Raw genomic sequence first — 20,889 nt, 5'->3', positions numbered from 1 at the left:
TATCGGGTCACTTCTTTTGATTCAGAGATATTTTAGGGTCACTTCCTGTTCATTTGCTGGCATTTTTTAGGTGATTTCCTGTTCCCGGGTCACTTCCTGTTGATTATGGGACATTACAGGGTCGTTTCCTGTTGCTTTTGAAGCATTCCAGAGTCGGTTCCTGTTGATGTCGGGTCACTTCTTTTGATTTAGAGGCATTTCGGGGTTCACTCCCCAGTGATTTGGGGGCATTTTAAAGGTTTCCTTTCTGTTACCGAGTCACTTCCTATTGATCTGGGGTGATGTTAGGGTCACTTTCTGTTGATTTTGGGGCATTTTGGGGTTACTTCCTGTTGTTATCTGGTCGCTTCCTGTTGAATTTTGGGCATTTAGGGGTCACTTCCTGCTCATATTTGGGTCCCTCTGTTGATTTGGGGGCATTTTAGGGTCACTTCCTATGGTTAGGGTTTACTTTCTGATTGCATAGGTCACATCCTGTTGATTTGAAGCATTTCTTGGTCACTTCCTGTTGATTTGGGGGCATTTTGGGGTCACTTCCTGCTCATATTTGGGTCACGCTGCTGATTTGGGGGCATTTTAGGGTCATTTTGGATGGTTGTTGTGTCACTTCCTATTGATTTGGGAGCATTTTGCGGTTATTTCCTGTTATCAGGTCACTTCCTGTTGATTATTGGATAATTCAGGGTCACTTCCTGTTGATTTGGGGGCATTTTGGGGTCACTTCCTGGTCATATTTGGGTCACTCTGTTGATTTGTGGGCATTTCAGGGTCACTTCCTATGGTTATCGGGTCGCTTCCTTGTGATTTGGGGGCATTTTGTGGCTATTTTCTGTTACCGGGTCACTTCCTGTTGATTATGGGACATTTCAGGGTCACTTCCTGTGGATTTGGGGGCAATTCGGGGTCACTGCTTGTTTATATTGGGTCACTTTCTGTATATTATGGGGCATTTTGGGGTCATTTAACATGGTTATTGTGTCACTTCCTATTGATTTGGGGGCATTTTACGGTTATTTTCTGTTAACGGGTCACTTCCTTTTGATTATGGGACATTTCAGGGTCACTTCCTGTTGATTTGGGGGCATTTTGGGGTCACTTCCTGCTCATATTTGGTTCACTCTGTTGATTTGGGGGCATTTTAAGGTCACTTACTATGGTTATTGTGTCACTTCCTATTGATTTGGTGGGCATTATGCAGTTATTTCCTGTTATCGGGTCACTTCCTGTTGATTATGGGACATTTCAGGGTCACTTCCTGTTGATTTGGGGACATTTTGGGGTCACTTCCTGCTCATATTTGGGTCACTCTGTTAATTTGGGTACATTTAAGTGTCACTTCCTATGGTTATCGGGTCACTTCCTATTGATTTGGGGGCATTTTGCGGTTATTTCCTGTTATCGGGTCACTTTCTGTTGATTATTGGACATTTTTGGGTCACTTCCTGTTGATTTGGGCGCATTTTGGGGTCACTTCCTGCTCATATTTAGGCCACTGTTGATTTGGGGGCATTTTAGGGTCACTTCCAATGGTTATCGGGTCACATCCTATTGTTTTGGGGGTGTTTTGTAGTTATTTCCTGTTATCGGGTCACTTCCTGTTGATTATTGGACATTTCAGGGTCACTTCCTGTTGATTTGGGGACATTTTGGGGTCACTTCCTGCTCATATTTGGGTCACTCTGTTGATTTGGGTACATTTAAGTGTCACTTCCTATGGTTATCGGGTCAATTCCTGTTGTTTATTGGACATTTCAGGGTCACTTCCTGTTGATTTGTGGGCATTTTGGGGTCACTTCCTGCTCATATTTGGGTCACTCTGTTGATTTGTGGGCATTTCAGGGTCACTTACTATGGTTATTGGGTCACTTCCTAATGATTTGGGGGCATTTTGCGGTTATTCCCTCATATTGGGTCACTTCCTGGTGACCTAGGGTCATTTTGGTATCCCTTCCTGATAATTTTGGGGTCACTTTTTGCTCATAATGGGTCCCTCTGTTGATATTGACGCTTTTCAGGGTCATTTGCTGGCTACCTGGAGATCTGGTTGGAGCACTGTGCCATTCATAAACCGACCACCCAGACATATTCTGATCAATTAAAGTAAAGATAAGGGCAAATTTATCTACTGGCAAATGCGAGTACAGCAGTCAGAAAGCCACGACGAAAAGGGGTTCCTACGCCAACCAAGATTTGAATCATAAAAAGGCTTCTAACAGTATTTGAAGGCAGCTGAAAGCAAATTGGAGCGCTGCCAGCCAAAATGAATGGGACGTCTATCACTGTCCGTGGCAGCCAATGACTGGATGGTAAGCTTTATTGTGTCACCGGTGGAATTTCAGGTGGAGGGGGCTACCGCGGATGCGTGGAATTTCTGCCGGGAGGGGCGAGAATCGAGACGGTCTTTTATCACTCTTCTCATCCACGGAAGGAAATTCCTCCCAAAGAGCGAGTCCACCAATCAGACGGGAGACAGAAATTCGAGAGGAAGTTTCCCCCCGGCGGGGAACGCCCTCAAAGCAACCCCCTTCTCCCTCTCTTCTCTTGTGAGCAAAAGCAGCCAGTCGGGGGCCCCGCAAGTTCCCAGAAAGACGGAATTTAGAAGGAAGGAGCGACAAGTTGCGCGACCATGACGTCGCCTATCTTCTTCTCGTGCTTGCTGGTTTTGACGTGGAGCCAAAGCGGCGTGGCCCGTTCGCCTTACCAGGCCGTCCTGCAACACAGCCGCGTCCGGGGACGTCAGCAAGGGTGAAGGCTCCGACTTCTAACTAACACTAACAACACCACGCATGTGAACGAAACGCCTTGTCGTCGCTTTCCAAGAAAATGTTGAAGGCGACAAAAATCGGAGTCTTTGACTCTGAGCATCGTTGAGGCGCCTCCAGAAATTTTTCATAGGGGTGGCCATAAAGGGCCTCTTAAAATCTAAAAAACTAAAAGCAGGTTTGTAAATAGCACAGTACAGCGGTACCTCGAGATACGACAACCTCGTAAAGTTGGTCCCCGTCAGACGCAAATTGATATAAAACGATGCAAATTGTTTGTGCTGCGTTTGTGCCAGCCGCTATCGTTTTATAGATATTGAGACATTAATTTCGAGTGATGACATCAATCGCGGCTGACGGAGTGTCATGAAATGCTTCAAAATCAACAGTGACCCAAAAGCCTAACCCTAATCCCTAACCTTACCAAACCCTAACCTAAACCCCCATCCTAAACTCCACAAGTCCCTAAAATGACCCCAGATCAACAGGAAGTGATTCAATAACAGAAACTACCCCCCAAATCAACAGGAAGCAACCTTGAAATATCTTTAAATCAAAAGAAGTGACCCGATATCCCCAGGGGCTGACCCTGAAATGCCTCACAATCAACAGAGTGATCCAAAAGCCTAACCCGAAACCCTAGCATAACCAAACCCTAACCTAAACCCTAATCCTAAACCCTACAAGTCCCTAAAATGCCTCCAGATCAACAGGAAGTGACCCCAAAACCGACATGAAGCGACCCCAAAATAAACCCCTGATCAAGGTAGTGACCCGATACCAGGAAGTGACCCTCAAAATGCCTGTAAATAAAAAGTAGTGTCCCGACATCAACAAGAACGGACTCTTTAACGCCTCAAAAAATCAACATGAAATTACCCCAAAAATGCCTCTAAATCAACAGGAAGATATTCTTGAAATGTCCCAAATCTACAGAGGGACCCAATATGGACAAGGAGTGACCCAAATATCAACAGAGAATGATCCCAAAATGATCAACAGGAAGTGACCCAATAACAGGAAACAACCCCAAAATGCTGACAAATCAACAGTACGTGACCGCTGAATCAAAAAACAGTGACCCGATATTAACAGGAGCTGACCCTGAAATTCCTCAAAATCAACAGAGTGACCCAATATGAGCAGGAAGTGACCCCAAAATCAAACCAAAATAAACCTCAGATCAACAGGAAGTGACCCGATGACAGTAAATAACCCCAAAATTCCTCACAATCAAAAGAAGTGACCCGATATTGACAGGAGTTGACCCTGAAATACCTCAAAATCAACAGGAAGTGACCATACAATGTCCCCAAATCAACAAGAAGTGACCCGATACCAGCAAGTGACCCCCAAAATGCATCTAAATCAAAGAAAGTGACCCGATAACAGGACCTGACTCCCAAATCAACAAGAAGTGACCCAAAAATATCTCCTAAATCAAAAGAAATGGCCCGATATCAACAGGAGCTGAACCTGAAATGCCTCAAAATCAACAGTGGCCCTAAATGAGCAGGAAATGACCCCAAAACCAACATACAGCTACCCCAAAATAAACCCCAGACCAACATGAAGTGACCCGATAACAGGAAGTGACCCACAAAATCCCTCTAAATCAAAAGAAGTGACCCGACATCAACAGGAACAGACTCTGAAATGCCTCAAAATCAACAGGAAGTGACCCCGAAAATGCTTTTGAATCAACAGGAAGTGACCCTGAAATATCTAAAATCTACAGCGGAACCCAATATGTGCAAGACGTAACCCCAAAATCAACAGGAAGTGACCCCAAAATGCTCGCAAATCAACAGGAAGTGACCCTGTAATGTCCCCAAATCAACAGGAAGTGACTCGATAACTGAAAGTGACCCCCAAAATGCCTCTAAATCAAAAGAAGTGACCCGACATCAACAGGAACTGACTCTGAAATCCTTCAAAATAAACAGGAAGTGACCTAATAGCTATAGCAAGTCCAAGATGCCTCAGGTCAAAGCTACCATCAATACCTAACAAGGCCCAAACAGCAAGATGAAATGGCAAGCAATGGCTGCTAAAGTTAGATGCTCTTTTAGCACTATCGCTATAAGCACGAGTAACAGCGTTGGGGCGGGCCTACCGTGAATGATGCTAGCTGTTTATTAGAATAACATTTGCAAGTGATGCTACTACAATCTAACGTTATACTAGCTAGTGGGTTGCCCAACAAGTTTATATGGGGCGTGGCCACCCCCTTTGGCGCCATTGCATTGACGTTTCTTGCGCCGAATGCTCATCCATTGGCGTTTTGCATGTCGCCCCCCGCAGGCCCAACGTGTGCGCCATGCAGCAACCGCGAGGCAGCGACAAGAAATATTTCGCCAACTGCAAGCAATGGTACCACCGGAAGATCTGCAACCAGCCCACGTGAGTCAAATCCAGCATATGTTGGCTGCGGTACCAGCAAGACCGGTACCGAAACATGACAAATCTAGTAAGATCCTGTTGGGTTTAAGCATATAAAATCAAATTAGGATCAGTCTTGTGCTAATATGTTAGCTTAAAAGTTATTGTACAAGCCTGTAGCCTTTGTATATGGGTTGGTCACAGCTTAGCACAGCAGCTATGCTTATAATGACCACTAGATGTCTCTAAATTAAGACGCGGCTGTTGATAGTACTAGACCGACACTAGACTGGTATGATATACTCCCATTGTGATGATTGTTCATTGTGCTACGTTTAGCAGGAAGAAAGGGAGATGTTTGCTAATGGTATTTCCGGTTGACACCATGTGGGGGGCCTTATAACCGAGGAGAAAAAGGTGGGGGAGGTTGGGGGGGGGGGTTGAAAGAGATGTGATTAGGTGGGGTGGAGCGTACACAAATCGGTAATGTGAGGTGTAGAACCCAATATTGTGTGAATTACTAGTAAGTCATCCTATTCTATGCCGCCTGATAGCTAATCCTGGCACTGACAGTTTCTCTACTTGAGTGTGTTTAATTGCACCTAATCATGGGTGAGTGGTAAAAGATAAAGGGAGAGTACTTATATAGCGCATTTATCTACATTGTTACAATGCCCAAGAGTTAGCTTCTGTAGCTGGAAGTCGGACCGCCAATGACGCCGCCGCCACCTTTGGTTGCTGCCAAACTCCCTATGCACCCGAACCCTTTGGCCCCTCCCACAGGTGGTGAGCCCATGGGAAGGGGGACCCACATTTCCTTTTCGGGCTGTGGCCGGCCGGGCCCCATGGAAACAGGCCCGGCCACCAGACGCTTGCCTTAGAGCCCCACCTACAGGCCTGGCTCCAGAGGGAGGGGGGCCCTGGTAACCCACATCCGGGCAAGGGAAAAGTGACTATGTGGGACTTGGTGTCGAGCCGGTCCTCCCCCGCGTTGAGAAGAGCCAGTTGAGGTGGCTCGGGCATCTGGTTCGAATGCCTCCTGGACGCCTCCCTGGAGAGGTGTTCCGGGCATGTCCCACCGGCGGGAGGCCCCAGGGACAACCCAGGACACGGTGAAGAGACTATGTCTCTTGGCTGGCTTGGGAATGCCTGGTGATCCCACCGGAAGAGCTGGTTGAAGTGGCTGGGAGTTGCTTCCCTGCGACCCAACCCCGGATTAAGCTGCAGATAATGGATGTTACAATGCCCAAAGCGCACATTAGCACACATTTACCCTTTCACGCCCACATTCACACACCGATGGTGCTGCTGTCATGCAAGATGCTGCCAACCCATTGGTGGCAAATTAGGGTTCAGTGACTTCAACAATCGGGAATCGGACCGCTGACCCTTCGGTCCCAGGACAACTCAAGCTACCAACTGCGCCACGGCCCCCCATCCCATCAGATGTGTGATAGTCATGCAGACAAGTGGAAATGCTGCGCGGGGACCGCTCCAGGGCCACGGCCCTTTCCCTGCCAATCGGAGGGGTTAGCCAGCGCAGCCCGTTCCTCTCCCTGCAGCTCTGGCAAGGGGGCCACCCCCGACCCCCCAGCCCACAAGCCACCGCCGCAACCCCACAACAACCACGGCACACCGTGGGATCCCCACGGCCTACTAGACCTGGGGCAGGACAGGGTCCCCACTCAGAGTGGGCGACTCCCCACCGACCCACCTCACCCGAACAGTGTCCCAAAATTAATGTCACACCTTCACAGTGTCCATAGCATGAAAACAACAAATCTGAGCGTACCATTTACAGTTGCTTCCCCCTTCATGTCCATGTCGGACATCAGGTTGTCCAGCGTCTGTGAGCTGATCTTGGACCAGGCAGCTCGGATGTTCCTGGTTGGAGAGCCTTCGGACGTTCCTGGCACCATCTTGTTAATACCTCCATGAAGTTGGCTCCCGATCAGACTCGCAGCCCCCCATTTACTAAAAAATGGACCAGAAGGGGTGCCATTCGTTTGTGCTACTTTGCGTTAGTTGTTGGGACACCCCTCTGTTATTATGAGAGTTGGTACGCTTCTGATGGGGGGCCAACTTCACAGAGGTGTTGTTGCGAGGTAGCTCTCCAACCAGACCCTGGTCCTCTTGTTCTAACGCGTTGGTTCTTAACCTGGGTTCGATCGAACCCCAGGGGTTCGGTGAGTAAGTCTAAGGGGTTCGACGAAGGTAAAGAAACGCAAAGTGGCTTTTTAGACCAGGTTTTGGACTGGTTTGCTCCTAATTTGCAGGCTGAATCCATTTCTCTTAACTCTAGTCCTCGATCTGATGGGAGGAAGAACTGGTTTGCTCAGTGGAAGGTTGTATTAGGGAATACAACACGCCAATGGGCAGCGTGCTCTCAAATTTTGCCCTGTTTATAAAACATACGGTCAAAATGAGAAAAATTTTGAATGGGAATTCGCCAAAATTATTAGCTTACAAGCTTAGATATACTGGTTTTGAATTTGGGGGAAAAAAAAGCTTTATTATCTAATTCCGCAGGGTTTGACGAATCCACATGTGAAAATTTTGGGGTTCGGTATCTTTAGCAAGGTTAAGAACTACTGATCTAACGTGAAAGTGCCCTAACAAGATGGTGCCAGCAACGTCCGAAGTCACTCTGAGCAAGAAGTCCGAGCTGCCTGGTCCAAGGTTATCTCAGAGACGCTGGACAACCTGACGCCCGGCATGCCGGATCGTATGCTGGCCTCGGTCAGGGAGATGGAGGGATACAACTGTAAATAAACTGTGACTCCCAGATTTGTTGTTTTCATGCTATGGACGCTAGGAAGGTGTGACATTACTTGTATGAGACTTTGTACTTTTGGTTAGTCAAGCACAATGACTTGCATTGCCACATGTAACATGTTGGACATGAAGCTTTCATAGTGAGCTATTAAATGCTTAAGTCCTCGGACAGAAAGGAAGAGGTGAAAAGACTTTCACTTCCTCAGAGATGAGCTGGTGTTTCCGCAGTGCGCTTTCTGGAAAAAAGTTGACTTCCTGAATATTAAGTGTGAAAAAGTTGAAGAGGCCCAACAAAAAATGTAGCTTTATAACAGCAAAGAGTCGAAAGCCGAGGGAGTTCGGTCCCATCTGCAGGCATAAATATCTGATCCTTCTCAAATCAGATTTTTAGCGCTGACTGTTCACACTTGTTTTAGCAAGTGTCCAAATCAGATCTGGACCTGTTCAGGTGGGGCCACAGTACTGACACAGTCACAATCCATTTGAGCTGTTCGGACGGTCCACGACGTCACTCTTTGCTGGACGACACCTTCCTTGCCACAGCAACTTGTCAGGTGTGTCGATAATGTCTGAACGGGCCCAGATCTGATTTGGACACTTGCTAAAATAGAGTGTGAACAGTCAGTCCTAAAAATCAGATTTGACGAGGAATCCCATTTGGACCAGATATGCCGGCAGTCTTAACGCAGTCTACGTGGTTTCAATCTGTCTTGTGAAAAATCAGATTTTGGTGCTCTGGGACTGTTCATATTAAAAAAAAGAACGATCCAGTTTCAATCCAGATAGGCTAAAAATCAGATTTTGGTTGCCATTCTGAACAAGGCATATCATGCTGCGTTCAGACTGCAGGCATATCTGATCCAAAAGGGATTTCTCCTTAAATTTTTTCAGGACTGACTGTTCACACTCTTTCATTAGCAAGTGTCCAAATCAGATCTTAATCTGTTCAGAGTTGGCCACACTACTGACAATCACAACCCGTTTGAGCTGTTCAGACTGTCTCTGACGTCAATGTACTCTGTTATTGCCACAGCAACCTGTCAGGTGTGTTAACAATGTCTGAGATCTGATTTGGACACTTGCTAATAAAAGAGTGTGAACAGTCAGTCCTGAAAAACAGATCTGAGGAGGAATTCAATTCGGATAAGATATGCCTGCAGTCTTAACGCAGTCTATGTGGTTTCAATCTGTCTCGCAAAAATCAGATTTTGATGCTCTGCGACTATTCAGACTAAAAAAAAAAAAAAAAAAAAAAAAAAAAAAGAGTGATCCAGTTTCAATCTGGATAGGCTAAAAATCAAGTTTTGCCTGCCAGTCTGAATGGGGTTTGAAAACTATTCCACAAAGGGCCACAGTGGTTGCGAGTTTTCGTTGCAACCCATCAAGAGGACACTTTTTCACCAATCTGGTGTCTTACGAGTGCAATCAGTTGATTGTAGTCAGGGGCTTCTTGATTCCCCGGGTCATTGGTTGAACTTCCTGGGCTGGATTAGTTGTAACAAAGACCAGGAACCACTGCGGCCCTTGAGGACCAGTTTACGTACCCTTTGCGAGAAGGCAGGAAGAAAAACAAAGACATGTTTATTAACAACTGTTTACAAAGCACTTTTAACAAGCGAGCAGGAATTTCCTCTTGACTGCGTGTGTGGCCGCCGCTCAGGGTGGTGACGTACGAGTGCTGTCCGGGTTACGAGAAGATCCCTGGCGAGAGAGGCTGCCCCGCAGGTAGGCGCTTCGAACGAGCTTCCCGTGAACCGCCCGCGGGGGGCCCCGTTCTTGAGGACCGGCCGTCTTTGCAGCGCTGCCTCTGGTCAACATCTACCAGACGGTGGGGGCTGTGGGCGCCTCCACCACCAAGATGTACGCCGACCGAGCCCAACTGAGGGAGGAGATCGAGGGTCCCGGAAGCTTCACCTTCTTCGCTCCCAGCAACCAGGCCTGGGCCGCCTTGCCCACGGTGAGTCGGCCCCCTGCGTCCTCGCCCGGTGCTTCCTCTCACTTCCTTCGTCTGCAGGAAATTCTGGACGCGCTGGTGAGCAACGTGAACATCGAGCTGCTCAACGCGCTCCACTACCACATGATCGAGCGGCGCCTGACGTCCGAAGAGCTTAAGCACGGCTCCTCCTTCTCCTCCATGTATCAGGACTACCATGTGCACGTGCATCACTACTCCAACGGGGTAAGTTTTTCAGTTGGCCTGATTGGCCGGGGCTAGGATTGCAAACAGTTCCGGACTGCACGGTACATCCTGGAAATTAGGAAGTCCTGATTGGTACCGCTGGCAGATTGCGTGGGACAACCCGGTATTTAGGAAGATCTGATTGGTACCGCCGCCGGCACCACTACTCCAGTGGGATAAATTTTTCAATTGGCCTGATCAGGTTGGGCTAGGATTGCCAACAGTCCCGGAATGCGGGGGACATCCCTGAAATTAGGAACTTCTGATTGGAACCGTCGCCGGTACCACTACTCCAATGTGATGTTTTTCAATTGGCCTGATCGGGGTGGGCTAGGGTTGCCAAAATGCCTGGATTGCACGGGAAATCCTGGAATTTAGGAAGTTCTGATTGGTACCGCTGGCAGATTGCGCGGGACAACTCGGAATTTAGGAAGCTCTGATTGGTACCACTGCCAGAACCACTACTCCAATGGGGTGAGTTTTTTAATTGGCTCTATCGGGCTGGGCTAGGGTTGCCAACAGACCCTGTTTGAGCGGGACAACCCAGAATTTAGAAACTTCTGATTGGTACCATCGCCGGCACCACTACTCCAATGTGATGTTTTTCAATTGGCCTGATCGGGCTGGGCTAGGGTTGCCAAAAGTCCTGGATTGCGCGGGAAATCCTGGAATTTAGGAAGTTCTGATTGGTACCGCTGGCAGATTGCGCGGGACAACTCGGAATTTAGGAAGCTCTGATTGGTACCACTGCCAGAACCACTACTCCAATGGGATGAGTTTTTTAATTGGCTCTATCGGGCTGGGCTAGGGTTGCCAACAGACCCTGTTTGAGCGGGACAACCCAGAATTTAGAAACTTCTGATTGGTACCGTCGCCGGTACCACTACTCCAATGTGATATTTTTCAATTGGCCTGATCGGGCTGGGCTAGGGTTGCCAAAAGTCCTGGATTGCGCGGGAAATCCTGGAATTTAGGAAGTTCTGATTGGTACCGCTGGCAGATTGCGCGGGACGACTCGGAATTTAGGAAGCTCTGATTGGTACCACTGCCAGAACCACTACTCCAATGGGATGGGTTTTTTAATTGGCTCTATCGGGCTGGGCTAGGGTTGCCAACAGACCCTGTTTGAGCGGGACAACCCAGAATTTAGAAACTTCTGATTGGTACCGTCGCTGGTACCACTACTCCAATGTGATGTTTTTCAATTGGTCCAATCAAGCTTGGTTAGGGTTGCCAAAAGTCCTGGATTGCGCGGGACATCCTGAAATTTAGAAAGTTCTGACTGGTACCGCCGCCGGAACCACTACTCTAAAGGGATAAGTTTTTGTATTGGCTTGATCAGGCTGTGCTAGAGTTTCCAACAGTCCCAGATTGCACGGGACAACTTGGAATTTAGGAACCTCTGATTGGTACCACTGCCAGAACCTCTACTCCAATGGGATGAGTTTTTTAATTGGCCCGATCGGGCTGGGTAATGGTTGCCAAAAGTCCAGGATTGTGTGGGACATCCTGTATTTCCGAAGTTTTTATTGGTACCGCTGGCGGATACCGAGGGACAACCTGAAATCTAGGAAGTTCTGATTGGTACCACTAAACTGCCAGAACCACTACTCCAATGGGATGACTTTTTTAATTGGCTCGATCAGGCTGGGCTACGGTTGCCAACAGACCCTGTTGTAGCAGGACAACCCAGAATTTAGGAAGTTCTGATTGGTACAGCTGCCGGCACCACTACTCCAATGGGGTAAGTTTTTCAATTGTCATGATCGGGCTGGGCTTGGCACCCAGCGGCGGGAATCAATCAGAACTTCCTAAATTCCAGGACATCGCGCGCAATCCGGGACTGTTGGCAACCCTAGGCTGGTCTTGACTTGACTCGCCGCAAAACATCTCTGGTCTCTAGATCGTGACGGTGAACTGCGCGCGTCTGATCAAGCCGGACCAGCACGCCACCAACGGCATCGTGCACGTGGTGGACCGCGTCATTACAGCCGTCTCCAACAACCTGCACGCACTGATCGACGTGGACGACGACCTGGAGACGCTGCGCGTGAGTCGCCACGGGAACTGACGCGCGCCAGCGGGAATCCTAATCGACGGTCTTTTCAGACGGCCATTGCCGCCGCCGGCTTGAGCGACCTCCTGCAGAGCGAAGGCCAGTATACTGTCTTGGCTCCTACCGACGAGGCTTTCCGCAAGATTCCGCCAGAGACCCTGAACAGGATCCTGGGAGACCCGGTGTCTCTTCGGGGTAAAACAGGACTCTTTGCGCGCTCATTCGCGGTGTCTGCCCTGACCGGAGCTGTCTTTCAGACCTGCTGAACTACCACATCCTGAAGAACATGCGCTGCGCCGAGTCCATTGTGTCGGGAACGCCGATGGAGACACTGCAGGGCACTGTTCTAGAAGTGGGATGCGACCGGGACGGGCTGACCATCAACGGGAAAGCGGTGGTGGGCAAGAAGGATCAGTTGGCCACCAATGGCGTCGTCCACTACATCGACCAACTGCTCATCCCTGACTCGGGTAGAGCGCGACAAATTTTTGTCTACTCGGGTAGCTCATGCCAGTGGGAGTTAGCGCTAAAGGGCGAATTAACACCTCCTTGTCAAAATGGATGAAACTGCTTCCTGTTGATTTTGGGGTATTTGCATGTCACTTAGAATTCTCACTTTCCCACAGCCAAAACTCTGCTGGAGCTGGCCGAGAGCTCCGACGTGACGACGACGGCCATCAAAATGTTCGCACAGGCCGGCCTGAGCGGCCACCTGAAGGGATCCGAAGCGCTGACCGTGCTAGTCCCTCTGGACGACGCCTTGGCAGGTAAGCCGGAGCGCCGCCGGCCCGCGAGCGCCGCTGACGCCTCCGCCGTCGACAGGGATGCCCGCGGCCGACGTCGGGAAGGCTTTGAGCCATCATATCGTCAGGGGGCTGCTGTCGTCCAAGTCCTTGTATCACAATCAGGAGCTGGAGACGCTGTCCGGCGTCAAACTCAGAGTTTTCGTCTACAGAAACGTAAGCCTTTGCGGTTGATCCGTTCCAGTCCTTTGGGTCTTAAAGGCCTGGCTCCCCCGCTTGTAGAACTTGTGCATCGAGAACGCGTGCCTGGCCGCCCACGACAAGACCGGACGCTACGGGACCATGTTCACTGTGGACAACCTGCTGACGCCACCCGCGGGGACCATCATGGATGTCTTGAAGGCGGACGACCGCTTCAGGTGAGTCGGACGGGCGGGCGCTTGCGGAGCCGCCTTAACACCTAACCCTTTTAGCGTCCTGGTGGGTGCCATCCAAGTGGCCGGAATGACAGAGCTGCTCAACCAACCCGGAGCGCTGACCTTCTTCGCTCCCACCGACGCCGCCTTCCGCGCAATGTCGCGGCCCCGAGTCGACGAGCTCTTGCGTGAGTCGGACGACACCTACGTAGTAACTGTAGTAGAAGTCAGCCTCATGTCATCGAACTTCTTACTGCTCTAAGGCCTTCAATATTATTTCACATAAGTCACCCAAATTCAACAGAAAGTGAGCCGAAATCAACAGGAAGTGACCCGAAAGTGCCCTAAAATCAACACGAAGTGACCCAATGTAAAAAGGAGGTGACTCCATAATGAACAGAAAGTGAACCAATATGAACAAGAAGTGACACCAAAATGCCCCCAAATGAATAGGAAGTGACCCAATATAAACTGGAAGTGACTCTATAATGCCCAAAAATCCACAGGAAGTGACCCAATATGAACAGGAAGTGACCCTGCAAATCCCCAAAATCAATAGGAAGTGAACCAATATGAACAGGAAGTGACCCTGAAATTCCCCCAAATCAACATGAAGTACCCCAACAACAACAGGTGACCCAATTTGAACAAGTAGTGACCCCGAAAAGCCCCAAAATCAACAGCAGGTGACCCAATATAAACAGGAAGTGACTCAGAAAATCCCCCAAATCAACAGAAAGTCTCCCAATATGAACAGGAAGTGACTCCAAAATGCCCAAAATCAACAGGAAGTGACCCCGAAATGCCCCAAAATCAACAGGAAGTGACCAAATATGAACAGGAAGTGACTCCGAAATGCCCCAAAATCAACAGGAAGTGACCCTGAAAAGCCCCCAAATCAAAAAGGAGTGACCCTAAATGAACAGGAAGTGACTCCAAAATGCCCCGAATCAACAGGAAGGGACCCAATATGAACAGGAAGTAACCCAAAATGAACAGGAAGTGACCCCGAAATGCCCCAACATCAACAGGAAGGGACCCAATATGAACAGGAAGTAACCCTGAAATGCCCCAAAATGAACAGGAAGTGACCCAAAATGAACAGGAAGTGACCCCCGAAATGCCCCAACATCAACAGGAAGTGACCCAATATGAACAGGAAGTGACTCCAAAATGCCCCAAAATCAACAGGAAGTGACCCAGAAATGCACAAAAATCAACAGAAAGTGACCCAATATGAACAGGAAGTGACTTCGAAATGCCCCAAAATCAACAGGAAGTGACCCCAAAGTGCCCCCAAAAAACAGCGAGTCACACAATATGAACAGGAAGTGACCCTGAAATGCCCCAAAATCAATAGGAAGTGACCTAATATGAACAGGAAGTGACCCTGAAATGCCCCAAATCAACAGGAAGTGACCCAATATGAATAGGAAGTGACCCAATATGAATAGGAAGTGACTGAGTGCCCCAAAACCAACAGGAAGTGACCCTGGAAAGCCACCAAACCAACAGGAAGTTACCCAATATGAACAGGAAGTGACCCCAAAATCAAATGGGAAGTGACTCAATATGAATAGGAAATGACCCTGCATAGCCCCAAAATCAACAGGAAGTGACCCCAAAATCAACAGGAAGCGACCCAATATGAACAGGAAGTGACGCTGAGTGCCCCAAAATCAACAGGAAGTGACACTGGAAAGCCACCAAATCAACAGGAAGTTACCCAATATGAACAGGAAATGACCCCAAAATCAACAGGAAGTGACCCAATATGAATAGGAAGTGACCCTGAATAGCCCCATAATCAACAGGAAGTGACCCCAAAGTGCCCCCAAATTAACAGGAAGTGACCCAATATGAACAGGAAGTGACTCCAAAATGCCCCAAAATCAACAGGAAGTCACCCCGAAATGCCCCAAAATCAACAGGAAGTGACCCAATGTGAATAGGAAGTTACCCTGAAATGCCCCAAATCAGAAGTAACCCAATATAAACAGGAAGTGACTCCGAAATTCCCAAAAATCAACAGGAAGTGACCCGATATGAACAGGAAGTGACTCTGAAATGCCCCAAAATCAACTGGAAGTGACAAAATATAAACAGGAAGTGACCCCAAAAAGCCCCCAAATCAACAGGAAGTGATCCAATATAAACAGGAAGTGACGAAATACAGACAGGAAGTGACCCAGGAAAGTCACCAAATCAACAGGAAGTTACCCAATATGAACAGGACTGGATCCATCCAATTCCTTTAAACTTTGACTGCTCATGTTTCAGTCCCATCGATGGCACCCATAGTCCAATCCATTTCGAAAAAGCATAAGAAGAAGCAGGCCCTGAAGAATTTCTCGGCATTTCGTTGACGCCGTTCCAAGACAAACATTTACGTCGGGTCGCTTCCGTGGTGGAGACAAATATTTACGCGCCGACGAACGATGACGGAGCTGCGTTTTTGTTTCTCCAGGCGACCGCCGGCAGCTGTCGGCCTTGCTCAAGTTCCACCTGGCTGAGGGGACGCTGGTCAGAGGGGGCGTGAGCTCCCACACCAGAGTGGAAAACCTGCTGGGCGACAAGCTGGAGCTGGGCGCGGTCAGTGCTACTTCCGCCGCTAGCGCCGCATCCCGGGCTTAACGGCGTCTCGCCCGCAGAGGAACTACACGGTCTTCGTCAACCGAGTCCCGGTGATCCACGGCGACCTGATGGCCACCAACGGCGTGGTCCACGGCGTGGACGACGTGGTCGAGGCCTTGCGTGAGTCACCGTTGCCACTAAATACGGCGCCGCCCTTGTGTCTAGGGGTGGGAAACCCTGCGTACCTCACGTGCGATGCGAGGCTCACGATAACGATGATCTTGCTATATGGCGATTCAACAACGATCCTGTCAATTTCGGGTTACTTCCTGTTGATGTTGGGCACATCTGGGTGGATTCCTGTAGATTTTGGATCAATTCCTTTACATTTTGTAAGTCACGTGCGGACTTCCTGTTCCTATTGGGGCACATCCTGTTGATTTTGGGGACATTTCAGGGTTAATTCCTGTTTATATTGGGTCACTTCTTGTTAATTTTGGGGCATTTCGGAGTCACTTCCTGTTCATATTGGGTCACTTCCTGTTGATTTTGGGGACATTTCAGGGTTACTTCCTGTTTATATTAGGTCACTTCCTGTTAATTTTGGGGCATTTCAGGGTCACTTCCTGTTGATTTGGGGGCATTTTGGGGTCACCTTTTTTATATTGGGTCACTTCCTGTTGATTTTAGGGCATTTCGGGGTCGCTTCCTGTCGATTTTGGAACATTTCGGGGTCACTTCATGCTTGTATTGGATCACTTCCTGTTTATTTTGGGGCATTTCAGGATCACTTCCTTTTCTTATTGGGTCACTTCCTGTTTATTTTGGGGCATTTCAAGGTCACTTCCTGTTGATTTGGGGCATTTTAGGGTCACTTCCTGTTTATTTTGGGGCATTTCAGGGTCACTTCCTGTCAATTTTGGGGCATTTCAAGGTTGCTTCTTGTCTATATTGGGTCACTTCCTGTTGATCTGGGGGCATTTTGGGGTCACCTCCTATTCATATTGGGTCACTTCCTGTTGATTTTGGAGCATTTCGGTGTCACTTCATGTTTGCATTGGGTCACTTCCTGTTTATTTTGTGGCATTTCAAGGTCACTTCCTGTTGATTTGGGGCATTTTGGGGTCACTTCCTGTTTATTTTGGGGCATTTCAGGGTCACTTCCTGTCTATATTGGGTCACTTCCTGTTAATTTTGGGGCATTTCAGGGTCGCTTCCTGTCTATATTGGGTCACTTCCTGTTGATTTAGGGGCATTTTGGGGTCACTTCATGTTCATATTCGGTCAGTTCCTGTTTATTTTGGGGCATTTCAGGATCACTTTCTGTTCATATTGGGTCACTTCCTGTTCTTTTTGGGGCATTTCAAGGTCACTTCCTGTTTTGGGGGGCATTTTGGGGTCACTTCCTGTTTATTTTGGGGCATTTCAGGGTCACTTCCTGTCTATATTGGGTCACTTCCTGTTGATTTGGGGGCATTTTGGAGTCACCTCCTAGTCATATTGGGTCACTTCCTGTTAATTTTGGGGCATTTCGGGGTCATTTCCTGTTGATTTTGGAGCATTTCGGGGTCGCTGCTAGCTAGCTGGTCGCTGCTAGCTGCCCGCCGCCGCTAGCTGCCCCGTCGCTAGCCGGCCACCGTTGCTAGCTAGCCGGCTGCCGCCGCTGCTAGCTGCCATTAGTTAGCTGGCCGCCGCTAGCTGTCCAGTCGCTATCCGGCCGCCATTGCTAGCTATCTGGCTGCCGCTTGCTATCTGGTCGTCGCTAGCCAGCTGGTTGCTGCTAGCCGGCCGCCGCTAGCTGCCAATAGTTAGCTGGTCGCCGCTAGCTAGCTGGTCGCTGCTATCCGGCCGCCGCCGCTAGCTGCCAATAGTTAGCTGGCCGCCGCTAGCTGTCCCGTCGCTAGCCGGCCGCAGTTGCTAGCTATCTGGCCGCCACGAGCTAGCTGACCGCCACGAGCTAGCTGGCCGCCACTAGCTAGCTGGTCGCCGCTAGCTAGCTGGTTCTTGTTGGTTTTGGTTTACTGAACAGGGAGTGACTCCAAAATGTCACCAAATGAATAGGAAGTTACTCCAAATCAACAGGAAGTAACCTGCAAATGCCCACAAGACATGCTCTAGTTTCAGTGCCATTGACGGCGTCAGGCGTCCAATGCAGTCAAAATGAATCGGATGTCTAGCGCCATCAAAGTCAGCAAACGTAGACACTATTTTAATGGAAACAGTGACACCTTTTCAAAACCATATATCGAATCGTGGCAAGAGCATATTACGATAACCTTTTGGGTTTAAAGGAGTATTGTGATATAATCACATTTTTGATATATTGTCACTTGTGTCCGCAGCCCCCAAGGCGGAGCGAGAGCAAGCCGACGGGCCGACGACCTCCATTGGCTCTTCTTCCGCGGTGAGTAGCGGCAAACTCGATGGGCGTTCGCCGTTCACGTGACTCACCCCGGGCGCACTTTTTCCCCCCCTCTTTTTGGCCCAGCATTCAGAATCCGGAAGCTTCCGTGACGGTGAGTATTGCGGAAGCGTCCCCTTTCGCCCGACACGCCTGGACTTTTTCCTTCTCTTTGCAGACAACCTTTTTCAGAAGGTCCTACAAAGTCGTTCCAGCAGGACCATGAGTGTCGCAGGGCAGTGACGCTTCAGGAGCAGTCACCCGCGTGCCCAAAAACCAAAACCGGAGTCAGGCTTTAACCCTTGAAAGGGCCCTCATTAAAAATAACAACAAAACAAACAGCTTTAAAGTGTTATTGGGGGCCATAACCAGAGTGGATTTCTGTTTTTCTTCATTTTACATTGAATAAAATACCCCTAAACAAATACTAAGTGACACAAAGTGGCAAATAAATACCCAGAATTAGCGAGACGGGACCAGATATTAACAGGAAGTGACCTGACATAAACAGGAAGTCAATCCATAATGCCCACAAATCAACAGGAAGTCACCTGATACAAACATTAAATAATTCTGTAATGCCCCCAAATCAACAGGTATTGACCAGACATTAACAGGAAGTGACCTGACATCAACACAGGAGTAGCCCATAGTCAACAGGAAGTGACCCAACACAAACAGGAAGGGATTTTAAAACGCCCCCAAATTACCCGTAAGTGACCTGACACAAACAGGAAGTGATTCCGAAATGCCCCCCAATTCAACAGGAAATGATTCCGAAATCCCCCAATTCAAGAGGAAATGACCTAACACAAACAGGAAGTGATTCAGAAATGTCCTTAAATTAAAAGGAAGTGACCTGATATTAACAGAAAGTGACCCATCAATGCCCCATAATTAACAGGAAATGACCTGACATAAACAGGAAGTCAATCCATAATGCCCACAAATCAACAGGAAGTGACCTGATACAAACAGGAAGTAATTCTGTAATGCCCACAAATCAACAGGAAGTGATCCAATAAGAACACGACGTGACCCTGAAATACCACATAATCAACAGGAAGTGACCTGACACAAACAGGAAGTTATTCTGAAATGCCCTCAAATCCACAGGAAGTAACCCATGAATGCCCCAAAATTAACAGGAAGTGACATAGGAGTGGCCCACAGTCAACAAGACGTGACTTGATATAAACTGTAAGTCAATCCATCATGCCCCCAAATCAATAGGAAGTGACACAATACAAACAGGAAGTGACTCCAAAACGCCCCCAAATCAAAAGGAAGTGACTCACAGCAAAGCTACCATCGCAATTTCACTGGAAAAAGCATTTGTATTACATATTTGTACTCCATATTAAAATTAAGCTTTTAAAGTGAGCAAAAATAGTCATTTGCCCTATAAAGCAGTGATCCCCAACCACTGGGCTGGGGACATGTCAGGTCCGTGGCGCATTTGCTACTAGGACGAAGAGAAATAATGAGTTTGTTCACGACCACAAACTGGCCTGTGCCCGATGACACATCTACAGTATACTAATCTGAGGTGTGTTTATGTCACCCTCTAGTGGTTGGCCGCCCTTACTGGGGTGTCTGCAGCTCAGCATCAGTCAACGTAAACAGTGACGTTTGCTGCTCTGTGCTGCAAGTGGCGACATCTTTGGACAGCTTTTTTTGCTGAGCAACAAAAGTGAATGCACCGTTTAAAAAAAGTTGATTCACAGTGGTCCGTGGTGCCAAAAATGGTTGGGAACCACTGCTATGAGGCACTGTTTTTTTCAACCACGGCACACTTTTTTCATAAAAAACCCGAGCCATTCCAAAATAAACAAACATATTAACAATAGCTAGCTGCTAGCTAGCTGCCACTGCCGCAAGCTGGACACTACTGGCCCGCCGCTGCCGCCAGCTAGCTCTCTGCCACCGCTAGCTAGCTGGCTGGCTGGCTGGCTAGCTAGCCGCTACCAGGAGCCGCTAGCTGGACACTATTAGCCGGCTGCAGCCGCTAGCTGCCATTAACTAGCTGGCTGCCGCCACCAGGTAGCTGGCTAGCTAGCCGCTACCCGGGGCTGCTAGCTGGACACTACTAGCCAGCTGCTGTAAGCTAGCTAGCCACCACCTCTAGCTGCCGCTAGCTAGCTAGCTAGCAGGCACAGCTACCTCGCTAGCAGCCACCGCTAGCTGGCTAGCTGCTACCCAGCTGGCTGTCGTCACTAGTTAGCTTGCTGCTGCTAGCCAACACTAGCTAGCTGCCGCTAGCCAGCAAGCAGCCAACGCTAGCTAGCTAGCTGGCTAGCTATCCGGCTAGCTTGCCACTACCCAGCTGGCTGCTGCTAGCCTCCACTAGCTAGCTGCTACCCGGGGCCGCTAGCTGGACACTACTAGCCGGCTGCTGCCGCTAGCTGCCGCTAGCTAGCTGTCTGCCGCCGTTAGTTAGCTAGCTAGCCACCACCTCTAGCTGCCGTTAGCTAGCTAGCAGCCACCACTAGCTAGTGGCCATCGCTAGCTAGCTAGCAGACACTGCCAGCTAGCTAGCTGAACACTACCAGCGGTCTGCTGCCGCTAGCTAACCGTCCACTGCCGTTAATTAGCTGGCTG

At 48.9% G+C, this 20,889-nt stretch overlaps 1 protein-coding gene across 1 annotated transcript; it reads left to right on the top strand.

Moving 5' to 3' along the window:
- Positions 1-2,123: 2,123 nt before the first annotated feature.
- Positions 2,124-20,405, top strand: tgfbi (transforming growth factor, beta-induced). Its single transcript, XM_057850940.1, has 17 exons — positions 2,124-2,745; positions 5,067-5,165; positions 9,580-9,644; positions 9,719-9,876; positions 9,934-10,098; positions 12,002-12,148; positions 12,208-12,349; positions 12,412-12,624; positions 12,781-12,921; positions 12,977-13,113; positions 13,180-13,316; positions 13,371-13,501; positions 15,781-15,905; positions 15,965-16,067; positions 18,230-18,291; positions 18,376-18,403; positions 18,467-20,405. The coding sequence occupies exons 1-17, from the start codon at positions 2,627-2,629 to the stop codon at positions 18,529-18,531; spliced, it is 2,037 nt and encodes a 678-aa protein (XP_057706923.1). The 5' UTR covers positions 2,124-2,626; the 3' UTR covers positions 18,532-20,405.
- Positions 20,406-20,889: the final 484 nt, after the last annotated feature.

The sequence above is a fragment of the Corythoichthys intestinalis genome, chromosome 11 (genome assembly GCF_030265065.1).
Source record: "Corythoichthys intestinalis isolate RoL2023-P3 chromosome 11, ASM3026506v1, whole genome shotgun sequence".
NCBI lineage: Eukaryota > Metazoa > Chordata > Actinopteri > Syngnathiformes > Syngnathidae > Corythoichthys > Corythoichthys intestinalis.
Note: the sequence above shows the minus strand (reverse complement) of the source record. Positions and strands in the feature narration are given on the sequence as shown.

Bases quoted from the DNA above. Each gene is read 5' to 3' on its own strand.
- tgfbi (XM_057850940.1), top strand. From the start codon at position 2,627: ATGACGTCGCCTATCTTCTTCTCGTGCTTGCTGGTTTTGACGTGGAGC. The intron at 2,746-5,066 runs GTGAAGGCTCCG...CGCCCCCCGCAG, and splicing joins GTCCGGGGACGTCAGCAAGG to GCCCAACGTGTGCGCCATGC. The intron at 5,166-9,579 runs GTGAGTCAAATC...GCCGCCGCTCAG, and splicing joins AAGATCTGCAACCAGCCCAC to GGTGGTGACGTACGAGTGCT.